Consider the following 15,643-nt stretch of genomic DNA (forward strand, 5'->3'; position numbering starts at 1 on the left):
GCTGGCAGAGGACATGGGCAGCCAGGAAGCTGCAGAGGTGCTCCACCTGGCCTGGGGTGGCTCCCAGGGATGATTCCCCTCCCCTGCCCCATCCCATCACGTGCTGATGGTAAAGGAGCTCCTTGCAGGGCCACAGCTGACACGGGCAGCACGTGGATCCCACACGCTCTAAATTAGAGCGCAGACTATTGCTGCGTAATAGCTTGGTGATTATATTGCATTTAGCAGATAATTAAGCAATCAATAGTTATTGTGCAGTTACAGAGGTGCCCACATACTCTATCTTGTACCCTGTAAAATAAAACCTTGCTGAATCTGTAAATGGAGAGCCACATCCCAAGGGCACAAGGCAAAGCAGCACTTGGCACTAATGACCACTGTCCTCCTGGCACAGTTGGGAAGGAACACGTGAATATGTAATCTCAACATCATTTACTTCAATGTTGTAAAATACACAAGATGAGAGGTACAAAGGTTACCATCTGATCTATTTCCTGATTTTTTTTTTTTCTCCCTACTGCAAAGGCTTGCATCAAAATCCTTCTTGGCTGATACCATCCATGGGTGACTGTGTCAATGGCCATGGCTAAGCCCACAGAAACAGTGGGGTATTGATGTGGTTTTCCACTTAGTGCACAGTAAGTAGCCCACTGCATGTGTCCCCAGCTTTGCACTCATCTGTTGGACAGGTATTTCTGAGTAGCCCAGTGCCCTTTCACTTTGAGCCTATGTATTTACTGGTGCTCAACACCCCACTGGTTGTGGCCCTTATCTATCCAGACAATCTAAGCACACACTGTATTTTAAGGAGTATTTGTTTGCTCTCATGCAGAGTAGAAATAAACAGCAATAATAATGTTCTGGGACATAAAAGCAGCATTTCCTCACAATTTAGATAATGCTCTGAAGGGTCTTAGTGAGTTTTGTGTTTACAATTGCTTTCAGCCATCAGCTAAAAACCAGTGAGGCAAAGGCTTAATTCCCCAAGTCCAAATTCCTGATAGTTATTTCCTTAAACACCTATAACAAAAATAAAATCCGAGGACGCAAAAATTCACTACTGCAACAATGTCTGGCACAGAAGCCAGCAAATTCTCAGTCTTTCATCAAAACCAGTTTACAGTCTGTAACATTAGATGCAGGATTATTAGAAAATAAAGAAAAGCTTCCGATTCAATTAGAGAGATAAATCATCACCAGTGCGGTCCCTCATTAAAATAAAAATCAAGCTATTCACAAGAGATTGTTAAGCAGCAAACAAGGAATGTTATTTCTCTCTGCATTTTTCCAGTAAAGAGCTTGTGGTTGGGGTTAGAGAAGTGACAGCAGAGCAGGTCACTGTTGAGAGCTCCTGCAGTACCCAGGTATCACTGGGATATGGCCAGAGCTAGGAAGAACCAGAGAGATATATTAACCTGCTGTCTTGAGCAAAGGAAGACCTTTGCATGAAAATACAGAGGTCAAATCAAACCAGTTGCCTTTGCCTCGAGCACAAGGCTCAGAGAACAAGGCTCTGACTCACAGAAGCACTGTGAACCACCTAAAAGGGATCTTCAAACCATGACCCAGAAAGCAGATCAAAGCAGCAGCAGCTGCATCCTGATGCACACGCTCTGGCAGTGGGTGCCCTCCTTCTGTGAACTCTCAAGGTGCACCAGGCTTGGCCAACAGGACTCTCCTCCTACAAGCAAGGAGAAGGTGTGTGCTCTGGCTGGGGCTCCCCTGCCTCACCAGTACAGATGCTGAGGCTGGCTCCATGAATCCCTGCTCTCTGAGGGCTGCTGTTACTGTAGTACTCCCAGAAACTTCTCAGGCTTCTCAACCTGCTGGGCTGTCATCATTCATTCTGTCAGCTGTCAGAAGAACATAACCATGCCCTTTATCCCATGGGATCAATGGCAAGTTTGTACCTTGCACATTTTGTCCCCAGGTTCTGGTTATCACCAGGTGTTTAGTCTCCAGCACAAAGGTGGCCATGCACAGTGCTAGACACAGCTGCTATATCAGATTTTCTAGGGAAAACATCGAGGCTGTAGCACACAGACATAAACAATATCCCCTGCCTGGAATAAACATCCCACTTCTGCTTCTTTCCAACAGCAAAGTTGCTTTTCTTGCTTCAGAAAGGGACCAGCCATGAGAAGGGGGGGGTGATGCTCACCAGGTGACTGCTCCTGGCTGGGAGCTCAGGCTGGCAGCACCACACAGCAATGGGGCACCTCAGGTAATGCAGCACAGAGGGCAAGTCACCAACCCTGAAGGGATTTAACAGATGTGTAGATGTGGCACTCAGGGACATGTTTTAGTGGTGGGTTTGGCAATGCTAGGTTATTGTCTGGACTCTACCTTAAAGACCTTTTCCAAACTAAATGATTCTGTGGACAGTCCAGCCCTGTCTCAGAGGGCTTTGGAAATGGCAGTGGAACAACCATCTAATTACAGAGGATGCTGCTCCTAGGTATGGATCACTTCTAAGGGCTGATTTAGAATGGAGCCAGAAGGTCTGTGTGTCTTGAAAGTTGATCCATTTGTTTTGCTGCAAGAGATAAATACAGCGGTGGTATCTGGAGAAAAAGAATCGCAGAGATCTTATTTCCACGCTGGGTTTTAGGGTGGGACGCCATAAACACTTATGTATGTTTTATATCAAAGTCTCCTTTTGTTTATAGAGCGTGTGCTACTCCAGGACTTCAGTTTAAGAGAGCTGTGAAGTCAGGCTTAGCCTGAGCTCATACCTCAATACTTACTAATTTGGTTTGGACAGCAGCATTTTCCCCTCCACCCCCGTCCCCATCCCGTCTGGCACCGGCACCACGTGAATCACACCGAGGACAATCCGGTTACTCCAGCAAGTTAAAAACAGTTAGGAGGAGGATTTTCCCCTTGTACAGCATGGGAAAAAGGAACACAGAAACCTTCAGCCTACACTTGGGACATTTCTGGGTGGTTTTTTTCCCCTCTGAGGTAACACACAGAAAGAATAGAACCCGGCAAGAGGAAACCCGATCAGCTGAGCCACACAACCAGCAGCACCAGCTTATTTCCTTTTTTTTGCTCTCCACAAAAACACAACGCTTTGAAAAGCCTGTTGCAGGCACATAGTTTCCACAGATTGTTAGAAATATGAACCAGTTAAAATTAGGTCACCTTCCACCGTTATTTTAGCAGCTGAGAAGAAAAACAGTTCAGAAGGGAGCTCCCGTGGCAGGGAGCACATGGTGGGAAAACAATGAATACCAGAGGGGAAGGCTCTCTGGAATATAACATTGATAAGAACAACTTTGGGGTGGGGTGGTTTTTCCTTTGTTTTTGTTACTTTAAAAAAAAAAAAAAATCTGTTTCAGTTAAAAAAAATCACACATTTAAAACTCCAGAAGGTCCAGTTCATCTTCAGTTCACTTCAATCTCTTGATCCTTCTATTGACAGGATTAGTCTACAGCAGCAGGAGGATGGGGGAATTGTGGCTCTTCAAACACCATTCCCTTCAGCAGGGGCAGCTCACTGTCTTTTAGAGCATGACAAGCAAGAGCTGTGTCTCCAAAACCACAGAGTAGGAGCACATGAGTATATTCTTTTCTACAGTCAAAATGAAACATGGGCATGAGGGGTAAACAGGATCTCTGTGTGCCCACACACGCATGAGTACACGTGTACACAGCACTTGTGCCCACACATACAGGAGTTTCTTGGAGAATGAGGCTCAGGGGAGGTACTGACTCCCAGCAGAACCAAAATAGTTGGCAAATTCCTCAAGCAACCATGACAAGAAACATTTCCCCACCACACATAAACACAGATAACCCCAGACTTTGAAATAATTCAATCCCATTCCAAATGCACAAAAATAGTCCATAAAAAGACCCCACCAAAATGACAAAGTCTGGAAATCCCCCAAGCTGTGTTTGGAATAGGTGATATAATATAGCAGAGGTGAGCATTTTAAATATTCTTGTAAAGAAGTTCATGCTTTTAAAATCCTGCTCTCCACCAGTCCCTTCACTATTCTCATCTGGATTGCTGCTTCTACATATTAGAAAAATTTAAAGCAATTCTACTGACTGTAACAGGCACTTCAATAAAAACATTATAATAGTGTTTTTATTCCTGTAGCAGGTTCCTGACAGTGGAAAGGAACCAGCAGCCAGCCTGTGTGCAAGCAGAGCACTAGACTGTAGCAAACTCATTTGGCAGCCTATTGCAGCTGTAAACTCAGGTCTTAGAAGAGATCAAGATTTAGCTATTAAAGCACAGATTTCTCACTCCCTCCTCATCATCTAATCAATAAAAAGCAACTGGGGGAAAAGGGGAAAAAAAAAAGCAATTCATTTTCTTGTGACAGTTTGAGAACTAATGTGAATTGCTTATTATAAGAGCTCTGTGTGCTACATGGTACTTGCACACAAGACCAAAAGGTCAGAGTTCATCAAGGCTTCTTGTCAGGTTTGAAATAGTCAAAGCCTAGTGAAGGTGATGTGCTGGGATGCTCCATGTTCAACACACAGCCAAGGCAAGCAGGATCACTTCAGCTGGAACTCTTACCTTATAGACCTGCCCATAGGTACCATTGCCAACGAGCTCTACCAATTCAAAGATTCCTGCAGGATCCTAGGAGAGAAAAAAAGAATATTAAATAAGCAATATTTATAGCCTTCTGAAAAAATGAATGCTTTATGAAGATCAGCATTTCTCTGACAAGGGTTTTGAGTGGTTTAAGGTTTTCAGGCAGACCAGGGATGGGAATTACAGGGACAATGAGCAGAAGTGTGGCACTGTCCAGGTGACAGCCCTGTGTGGGCAGCCACAGACCTGCCCACCTCCAGCACCTGGGCTGGGAGATGCCAGGCAGGTGCCTGTGAGTGAGCATCCATCCATCCATCCATCCATGAACACTCAGTGCATGCCTTAAATGCAACAGCAAACATTTGTTATTAAAAGTTAGATTTTCTTATGTACCAGTTTTGGAATAAAACAAGCTAACTGGCAGGATGCCATTCTGGGGCTCAAAGCAGGGGTTTCCAGGTCTGTTCCTGAGGTCAGCAGCATTACTGTTACCAGGTCTAAAGGCCTTTTTTGTTTGATATATCCTGGCTGTTGACATCCCAGCTGAGATGAGCAGATGTAAGGCAATGGTAAATGGGGACACAACACCTTGTAAAGGTGACAAAGCACAAAACCCTGTCCCCAAATCCTCCTGCTCTTGGCATGTGCCCAGCCAGGGGAAGTGCTGTCACACACACACACATATGCACCCACTAGCACAAGAAAGAAAGACACAAAGACAGAATAACCAGTGGTGCTATTTTCTCCTCTTGGTGGGTTTCCCCCTTTCCTTAAGAAGCTTTATTTATACTCTCCTGCTCCTCCTCCTTTTCCTGTATTCATCACTCCAATTTTGGAGAGCACAATCCCCCTGGAAGCTGGTGAATGTGGAGGTATCCTGACATCCTGGGGCTTTGTGTGCCCCTGTGACCACCCACACCACCACCCATCCTCATCCTCCCTGCTGGGTTTTGAGTTACTTGAGCTGTTGGATGACTTGACATCCCAATGAGTCCAGTGACCTAGGGGATGCAGACAGGTCAGTTACCAGCTCCAGCAGGCCAAGGAGGATCAGGCAGCAGCACTCCTGAGGAGAGAGGAGATGGACACTCACCACCCCGTTACAGACACTGAGGTTTCATTCATTACAAAGCTGCATGAACTCAAGATGTTTCTGGGTTCAAAAGTCAAACACTGGATCTTTTTGAAAGCTGAGAAGCAAGGTTCATCCAGTAATAGTGCCACAAAAATAAATTAATCTGGGTCCTGACACGGCTGGGGCAGTTTTCCATTCAGCCAGGAACATGTGCTGCTGTGAAGTGGCCAGTGTTTGGCACAGCTCTGTGACAGGGTCATCAGTCAGAAATGCCACATCCCCCTTCTGCCTGTTCCTCCATCATATACAACCAGCTTCCTCAGGCTGCCTGGGATGGGAGCCCCACTCAGCCTTCAGTGGGACCATCTGCAGCACAGGGCAGGGAAGCTGTGCAGGCTCGAGGACACTCCTGCCCTGGTGCAAACACACCTCCATCCAGACACTTGGGCCAGGCAAAGGTGAAGCTGCAGCACAACAGGTTTCCAACATGCAGCATCTCAGCTGGGTGTGGATAGCCTGTGAGTTTTGCTGCCTTGGTAGCAGGCAGGGAAATGCCAGGAATGGATGGGAAAGGGAAGCAACACCGGGTTTCCACACTGGGTGAGGAGGCGGGGAAGCGGGAAACATGGCAGCAGCTGCTGTTTATTTTCTGAGTTTCTTTCCTAAGGGTTGTTCTCTGCAGTGCTGAAACAACTCTGAAAGAGGCTTTTCCAGTGCTACAAGTATATCTATTTTTGAATATTCACTAGGAGATTAAGGCAGAAGAAAGTTGTGCCTAGGGCATATGCTTAGGAGGTTTGGAGCAACATCCAGGGATGCAGCTGGCCATTTCTGATAAAAAGAACTCCTCTTTGCAATATGTTTTCCAACATCTTTTTACAAATCCTCAAACTACAGAGCACCCCATCCCACCATCCTAGGCTCACTGCTCCAATGTGTGCAAATGTCACTTTTGTGGTTCTAACAAGTTTGCCTGAGTCCATACATCATTTGTTTAGTGATGCCAGTCCCACATCTATTGTCAGTTTTGTGCCAGCCAGGGGCAGCTCTGTGTCAGGAGTGCTTCCCCCATCTCTCCCATAACCCACACCTTCCTCTCCAGCTCCCAGCAGCCAGGCAGTTTCTCTGCTGCCATGTCCCCTCTCCATCCTGTTTTCTCCCTGCATTTTCCCAGCATTGCCAAGGTAACTGGGCATCTCCAGCACAGCCAGGAGTGACACTGCTCCCCTGACTGTTGCTCCACCTCAGCAGACCAACATGCTGGGAGCATCAGCACTATCAGGGAGCACAGGGGGCTGGATCTCTCCTCCTAGACACACTGCTCTCCTCAGCCTGCCCTCCTCCCATAAAGCAGGCAAAGGCAAAAGCTTCTCCCCAAGAGCCACTATTAGAACTCAGCAATAATATGCTATTAATAGCCTTTCTAGAAAATGCAGCAAAGGATGGTATGGGCAAGGAAAAATAAAGCCCTGCTTCCCACTGGCTTCCCCTGGACCGATTCTTACACAGAAAAGAGATTTGCATCTTAATGGCTGCTGGGGAATAGGCGGTCCCTGGGACCAGGGGCACATCCTGCACATCCCACAAAGCCCCTGCTGAGATGCTTCAGCAGGTACCAGAGAGCAGCAACAGCAGCTCTGGCAGGCTGGAACGGGCAGAGAGGGAGAAAAATAGAGAGACACACAGCATGGGTGATGTTAGCCAGGGGAAAAAGAAATCCACCCTGCAGAGCCCCAAGCAGGACCAATCCAGGCGAAGCAGGGAATAATCTCAGACCAAATATAGCCTGTGCTGCAGATCAGGGCTCGCAGCAGCGCAGGGCTGCTCTGGCTGGGGGTGGCTGCAAAGCTCATCCCACACTGCTGCTTCCAGCCTGGCACCCACCTCCTGCTGCTGATGCCCTCTCCTCCATCCAGGAGGGACACACAGGTGACAAGGCTGCTGCAGCCAGCTCTTCCCACACCCCAGAATGACTTCACAAGAACTACTGTACCTCGTGTAACTGAAACCATTTGCATTAAATAACAAGTCCACAAATAAAAGGAAAAAAATGAGGGGAGCTGTTAGTGTAGGCAAAGAAGGTGCATTGTTTAAAACGGGGTTGGGGGGGAGACAGCATTTAAGACAAATAATTTTCAGCTCTATGTTAGCTTCACTATAACAAGAAAAGGATTTGTACAGCTGTAGTAGCAGCAGGACTTTGCCAAGATCCCTTTGACTAAAGTAGGGTTCCTCCCTAGCACTTGTGCCACAAAGCACAAGAGAAAACTCAGGCTCTCCATAAAGCAACAAAACACTCAATAGAACTTTCCAGGTGCCCATGGGATGGGAAATGTTTCAGAGTGCCACCAGCAGCAAGGGCTGTGCAGACCCAGTGTTCCTCCAGGCAGAGATGGGTTGGGACCTGAGCTCTCTTGTGCCAGGATATGACCATGCTGCCACAGATAAAGCCAGGACAGGCTCAAATTCAAGTGGGAAATTGTTATGTTACTAGTAACCTCTCAAGAAAAATCAGTGGCAATAACATTTCAGTAGCTAAAGCCAGACTGAGACACAGAAAAACACAGAGGCATCATCCTTCCCAGCAATATCATGGGTAAGGAAAAAAAATTCACTATATTTCAATATACAGTGTATTTGAAACTGGTGCACTATCAGAAAAGGGACTTCTGTGTGTGGATGATAAAGCAGGATATATTCAAATTTCAGTAACAAAACCAGCCTCTCTTTTGAAGGCTTATCAGCAGGGAGCACAGTGGTGCTCACGGGTTCCTGGTTAAAACTGCTCCCTCCCTTCTGCCTAACCCAGGCCCCACAGAACTAAAGCTGAAAATAGTCCTTGACTATACCATGATGTCTCAAGTCCAAGGCACAAAAGAACCAACACTTTGCTTGAGGAGCCTATTCAGAGAGCAATATCCACACCAGGGCCAAGCGCTGCAGGTGTGTATCAGTGCTGGCTATGGTGAGTGCTGAGTGAGCAGAACACAAGTTAGCCATCTTCAAATACCTCCATGCAGGTGTCCAGAAAACCAAGAAATATTTATACACAGCCTGTACACCAAATCTGCTTGTTTTCCTTGAAGGAGGTTCATTTTTTCCCTTCTAGCCCACACAAAAGGGATGTAACAGGAAGGGTTACACGAGGAGACAGTGGAAAGCTCTCAGGAGAGGGGAACCCAGGGGCACACCAATTAAACCACGATTGCTGTGGATGCACAGGAGGGGAAATCAGAGATTGGAGCCTCTGTAATCATTGTGCACTTAGTCCCCCAATTCTAGCAGCTAATGACAACTTCCAGCCAAAAATCATGGAGCTACCCAGTCATTAAGCAAATGTTACAACCCCAGAGAAGGAAAAAGCACTATGTAAACAGAGGCAGCACAGTCATGGGTCAGTAACAGAGGAGTGTCCCCAGGCACGAAACAGCTAAAGCAGCTCTGTGGCATCAGAAGAGTTTTTTTAATCTCCACCAATCTATAAAGCCTGTGCAACTAAAGCTCCCAAGCATCAGGATATATAAGCCTCTGCCTTACATCTCCATAATAAAACAGCCTCAACTGAAGATCCCACAAAAACCAAAGCAGGCTTACAAAGCCATGTACTCATCACCCTCAACATGAGACCCAGGGCTGTGTGCAGGTTCCTCTGCCTAGACAAGTCCTGGCAGCCACAAGGAGAAATTTTGGCACTGGGAAGCACCACAGGGTCATTCTTCCCAAAAAGCTGGCTCTTGTAAACTAATGGCAATGCCATGGCACCCACACAGCCCACCTGGCATCACACAGCTTGGCATGGCAGCACTGTCAACCCAAGTGGCTGTCTTGAGGTGTCAGCTGCCTGGAGAAAGTTGAGTCTTCCAATCCTACCAAGCTCCAACCAGAAGTGGAAGATCTTTGATTTAGAATGCGAGAAAGGTTTTGCAAGAAACGCAGGAGAGACAGAGAAACCTTTCAGCAATAAAGTTCAATAGGCAAAACGATCATCAGGGTAGCACTTCTGATTATGCAAAGCATCACTGCAAGGAATGAGTACAAGGATGAAGCCTTTAGTTCTCACACTGTACCCTGCCCAGATTTCACTTCCCCAAGGCCAATGCTCTGTGAATCCACCTCTCATGTTAGCAGGAAGCTCTAGAAGCCCTGTAAACAGCCATCAATCTCCCAGGCAGCAGGACCCGAGTAACCTCAAGCTCCAAGTCCCCTGCTATTCCCTCTGAAGGTGCTTCAGTTCACTCCTTCTGCAACACTTTCTGTATGGCTTCTACAGCAGGCATTGAAGCACTTGTGAAGTTTGACAAAACAAGGTCTGGATCACCTTGGGGAAGTTACCCCAAATGACACACAGTTCAGAGAAAAGTAGAGGGGTTTGAAGAGCACTTGAAGACACAGCTGCTTTTTAGTAATCAGCTGGCTGTCTCTATCTCCAAGGCACTTCTAGTTAACAGCCCTGTGAGTAATATGAAGATGGACTGCACAAGCCAGGAGAGGATTGTTAATATAGCTGCAGACAGCAGCAAACAAAGCAGCAAGGCAGAGGCCAAGGCAACAATACTGATTGAGTCACTGGGAACTTTCTAAAAAAGAGGCTGGGGACATGACTTGTACGAGTTTCAATCGCACAGACATAGCCCTAAGTCTGCTCATTAATAAAAGCAGTGCAAAATATCTCAAAAGGCTGCACAGTTATTTTTGAGATAAAAACCAAGCAATGAAGCAGAACCATGCTGGACTATTGGATGTTACTCAGGATAGCTTAAGCTCATTTCTTCTCCTGCTAGCTTTGGTACCTTCCCCTCCTTCGCCCACCCATCCAGAGACTCACAAAACAAGCTATCATCAATGCCATCTACCACTGCACCTCCTGCCTACTCAAGCAATACAAGCTGCTCTACTTGGAAGAGTAATAATGAACTCCCCAAGGGCTTTGTTTTCATTTTGAAGAAGCAGTTTGTCCTCCCTCACCCCCAAACACTCAGCTCTGTAACTTAAAAGAAGATGTTTAGTCAAGAAACAGCATTACTACACAGTCTAAGAAAAACTGCTCTCAAGGCTAAGTCATTAGCAGAAGAAAAAATTCACAGCTGGACAGCTGAGAAGCCAGTTTACAAATCTGTTTGAGCCATTCCTCTGCAGCATCTCACCAGGAGATGTTCTTCCAGGTCCTACTGAAAGCCACATCTGTGCCCTGTCCATTCCCCCTTCCTAAACCACAAATCCACTCTCTCAGGTTTCCAACATTCTCCTCCCCAGCTTCTCACTGCAATAAAGCTCCAGCCACCATGTGAGTCTCTCTTTTCTTTCCAGAATGTTAGGACCTGCCAATACCTGGCAGCAGCAAAATTAAATAAGAACTAATCACCACATTGGGCTTTTCAGTCAATAAAACTGTATTACTTCTTCAACTATTACCTGTTTAATTTAGGAGGTAAGTGTGGATTTGTAGCCCTCAGCCAGCAAAGGAATAGCCAACATCAGTGCTAAGGGAAGAAAAATACAAAATCCCCTATGCACATACACAGTTCATTCCCACTTGGTTCTGCAGAGGCCAAGCCACTGAAGCTACAAAAAACTGAGTATTCCAGATTTCCTGCTCACAGACTCAAACCTGCACACACAAAATTAGAGTTCTTCTGACCTAGTTTCTCCTTTCTAGCATGTCAAAAGAAAAAGCAGCCATTCTGTACTGTCTCCACAAATATGAAATGTGGGAGCTTCAAGCCTATAAGGAACACACATACTGACCTGGAAAAAAATAGTTTTTTCCAACCAAAATGATGCAGTTGTGGCACTGCAAATGGTGGCTCCCACAGGCCAAGATGCACTAGTGATATCAGGAGAGGACAACAATGACATAAATAAAATTAACCTTTCTCCAACATTGCATGTCAGAGCAGTCCAGGCCAAGGAAAAGCCACCCACAAGCTACACATTTACATTAATCAAAACAAGAATGGTCTATGCCTCCTTCCCACTCCTTCAAAAGCATGGCTACCAGTCTGGTGAGTCCATCTCTCCTGATGCCATTCAAGCAAAAGACAGCGAGTTTTGACTTGAGGCTAATGAAAATGAACATGTGGCCTCTGAGTCTAAGCACAGAAAGAAAATGCTGAGATATTCAATCACCCTCAAGACAACACCATTGTACTTATTCTTCATTTGAAGTTGGTTTCCCTCCAAAGCAGCCATTCCTCTCACCCTTTTAAAGCTCTACAGCACATTCCACAGACCATCAGGACAGACCCCATGAACTATTTGCAGCTGTATGACAAGCCCACCTTCCAGTTCAGAGCAGAGCTGTTCATCTAGAAGAGCCAGAAGCCAATCAGACCAGAAGCATCAGCAAAAGCACTGCTAAGTGAACCCCAAGGTTTTCAATGCCTTGCTAGATGAATTCAGCCTCAGTGCCATCAGCCCCTTCAACATATGCCTAATTCAAGCACACAACTTCAACAGGCCAATATATAAAAGGCTTGGCTGAGCTCAGTGTCTCTAAAAAGCTGCAGTGCCAATTATAAATCACATCTATAGCCCTCAGAAGATCTGAAGTCACTACCAGTACTGTACCACACTTCTTTGGATGCAGACATCAATTAGAGCACAGCAGTTGGATGCTCTCCTCACTGGAAGTCATTCGTGTCGTTTCAGACCAATAAGATATTATTCCTAAATGTTTAAATCTCATCCCTCTGAGTTTCAACCTTGGCCAGCAAATTTGCATCAAGCTGAAATCGTTACCTACCACTAAATGCTGTCCAAGGTTTATGGGGTCTCAGAGGAGTTGCTTTAATTACTTACCAAGGCAGCTATTTTGGGAGCTACAGCCTCACAACACCCCACTCCTGGAGAGGCTGTGTACAGCAAGGCTGCTCCAAGCTCATGCCAAGGGAAGGGAGCACCTCTCACACACAGGCAGACACTCAGTCTCCAACAGCAGGTCACGCTTGTGGCTTTGTCTTGTGTGTCTGCAGGGGGGACAGAAGCCAGTCTGCACCTTCCTGAGGCACTGCTGGACACCCCAGCCCTCACAGGAGGCTGCTGGGGTCACTACCTGGCATCACCTTTGCCAAGAAATGACAGCCTTGCTCCCTCCTTGCAGTGAGAGTTAAGCCAGAGGGATGGCTTAAAACAGGAGAGCATCTCGCTGAAAACGCACGGATGCATTTTGGAGCAAGAAAAGAAAAGCCATCTTAAAAATTTTTGGCTTTTTTAAACTAGGATGGTCTATTTTTCAGTTATGGTTGTGGGCTGAGCTGACCAAAAAACTTGTGAGGGATGAAAGGGTTGTAGCATCAACAATCCAGACTACAGCTTTCAACAGCAGAGATCTGTGCAACAACCAGCACACAGCCAGGCATGTAGGCATGCATTCCAAACCCCTGAACCCCAGATTAAAGCAGGTGCCATTACTTTGCAATATTTTCTTGTCCCTATACACACATCTGGAGAAACACCACCTCCCTGCTGCATTCAGTTGAGTTTCTCACATCTGCCCAGTTTTCACACATCATCTGGAGATGGAGTTATCTGCTGTTTTTGTGCTTTTTCAAAGAGTTTACCCACAGCCTGTCACTTGTCATCAGCTCCTCACACTCAGCTCTACAAGGGCTGGTTAGCAAGGAAGGCAGATAACTCTCCTGTGGCAGTAGTTTCAACAAAGGACAACATGAGGAACAAATAATTTAAAATTATTGAGCAGAACTCTGCAAGACAGACTGTAGAGAAAACCCAAATCCCACAACTATACCAACAAGCTGCCAAAACCTTGTATTATAAACTCATTTTTACAATGAATTGTCTTGACAAATCAGTAAAATTATTTAAAAGGATATCAAATATATGTTAATTTGCATGTTTCAATTTAGAAATACAAGTCTCACCCAAGAGCTAACACATTGTCTGGAAGGGGAAAGGAAGGCTTCTCACCTTTTCCCCTACATTTCACAGGCTGTCCCCAGTAAAGCCAGACCCAGCAGGAAGCCTAAAAGGTTGGTTAAGACAGACACTCTGGGTGGAAAACAAGGTACCACTGCAAAAAGCAAGCTCCTGCCTGATCCATGCCAAAAAATCAGCCTAAAATCAGGGCTGATCCACAGCTACTGAAGTGATTTGCAAGAATTTTTTTTTGCTAGGGTGTGAAGTATTTCCCATAGCAAGTCTTCTGTATTTCTTGGTGGCTTCCTACACTGTGAAACACTCCCAGAAATTCAGGGAGATGCTTTTTATTCCAAACCCCAATGCCCCAAATTACTAAACTTGTCAGGGGCACACAGATTACTTAGTTTAGTTCATTTGATATCTGCATTACAACAGCACTTGGGATGAGACAAAGTGGAGGGACCTTTCTCCCAGCTACCTGAGGAAGATGTGCAGGTTTTGCTTTGCAAGCTATCTCAGTGTCCTGCAGATCCAACCACCACATTTTGCTTTACAGGACCAACTGTGCTCCCTGTCAAATGAGAGCCCTGTGACACCTCCCTGCCTTGGGAGCTCTGGGCAAGCTCTGCTCCCTGGAACCAGCTGTGACATTATCTGGCTTTTTGCAGAGCTCCACAGTTTTTTATTAGTTCACATAAGCAGGCTGGAAATGTTAATATAAACACACACACAGAGCATCTAAGCAAGCCCTGTAAGACCACAGGGACCAGCCTGCTGAAGACCAGTACAAGACAGGAAAACAAAGCCAGTGGGGAAGCCTGTAATAATTTGAATTTCAACTGAAAAATCAGGCCAAACCCTCCTGGAGACACAAGGTGCAAGCATTCACCAGCCACTCATCTCAGCCCTGCCCACAGCCCTTCCCCATACTGGGGAATGGGGTCAGCTCTTGAAGCCCACCTCCTCCAACCCAAGAGAGACACTGCACATCCCCACGAGAATTTGGCCCACAGTCATAAAATGTGAGATTAATCATGAGTGTTTAAGTATCTGAAAAGAGGATGAGAAACATTAGTAACTGCTTCTAAATTAATTGCTGTTATTGTTATTTGATTTGCTAAATTCTCTGGGGCTAGATTTTATTTTAGAAAACGATGAACATATCAGATTAATCAACTTAAAATAAATGGTCTTGATTTATTTATTTCTGCTGTATCTACTCCTCTTTAAGCTTGGCAACTTACTGCATTCTTTCCATCCTGTGAAAGAAAAAGAACAGGGGCTTTGCTTTATTATTATTTTAAAGGAGCCTCTATGAAGCTTAGCAGTTCTATGAGTTTAAATCATGGCAAAACTATGTTGTGAAGGAGGACAAGTGCAAGGCTGGAGCTGGTTTCCACACTCTGCAGGCACCAGCTTTGCACTGGGAGCCCACCAGCAGAGTCACACCACACAGTCCAAGCAAATCAGATCTATTCCCTAATAATTTAGGCATCCAAAGAGTTGAAAGATGCCCTACCAGGTTTCAACAGGGGCTACCCCAGTGTGAGGCACACTTCTTGCAGACAAGTCCTGCTAGCAAGGAAGAGTTTAATCTCCTCTAGTCAGATTTGGCTGTTTCTGAATCCTCTGGAAGTTGGGTCAGCATCCTTCCCCCCTTCTAATCCCCTGCCCTCAGCTTTAGCAATGCAGCAGTACCTCTGCCAGCAAACTAAAAAGAAAAGCCCTCACATATATTATGCTGAAGAATATTAATCTTGTGTTCCACAGAATATTAAGTGGATTACATCTACAGCCTCCAAGGAGAAAAATGTTGATTTCCATGTATCTTGTGCTATTATTCACCCCTATTAGTTTTTCCTACCAGCCTAATGTTAGTCATGACAATTTCCCATTAATTAGTGCAGAGCTGGCTTGACAACTGGCTTGACAGGCCAAGCAATAACAAGAGTGGGACTTCTCCATGGCCACAAGGCATTGCTGATGCACAGGAACACACACAAGGGTGAAGAACAAAGCCAGCTTTGGGTTTTCCTGGATCACTTCCTGGTGGGACCACCCTTAAACACCAATATCTCCTTGTAAAGGTAACAGAATAGAAAATTGCTGGCATCATTTGAGACTGCCCT

General features: G+C 45.8%; 1 protein-coding gene across 11 annotated transcripts in view; it reads right to left on the bottom strand.

The window, feature by feature from the left end:
* Positions 1-15,643, bottom strand: part of TNIK (TRAF2 and NCK interacting kinase) — a 144,991-nt gene that overhangs the window by 114,184 nt on the left and 15,164 nt on the right. For all 11 annotated transcript variants that reach the window (XM_079315043.1, XM_079315037.1, XM_079315038.1 and 8 more), the window contains exon 2: positions 4,541-4,606. In XM_079315043.1, the coding sequence (XP_079171169.1) occupies positions 4,541-4,606 (66 nt within the window). The remainder of the gene's footprint in view (positions 1-4,540; positions 4,607-15,643) is intronic.

The sequence above is a fragment of the Erithacus rubecula genome (assembly GCF_903797595.1).
Source record: "Erithacus rubecula genome assembly, chromosome: 11".
Lineage (NCBI taxonomy): Eukaryota > Metazoa > Chordata > Aves > Passeriformes > Muscicapidae > Erithacus > Erithacus rubecula.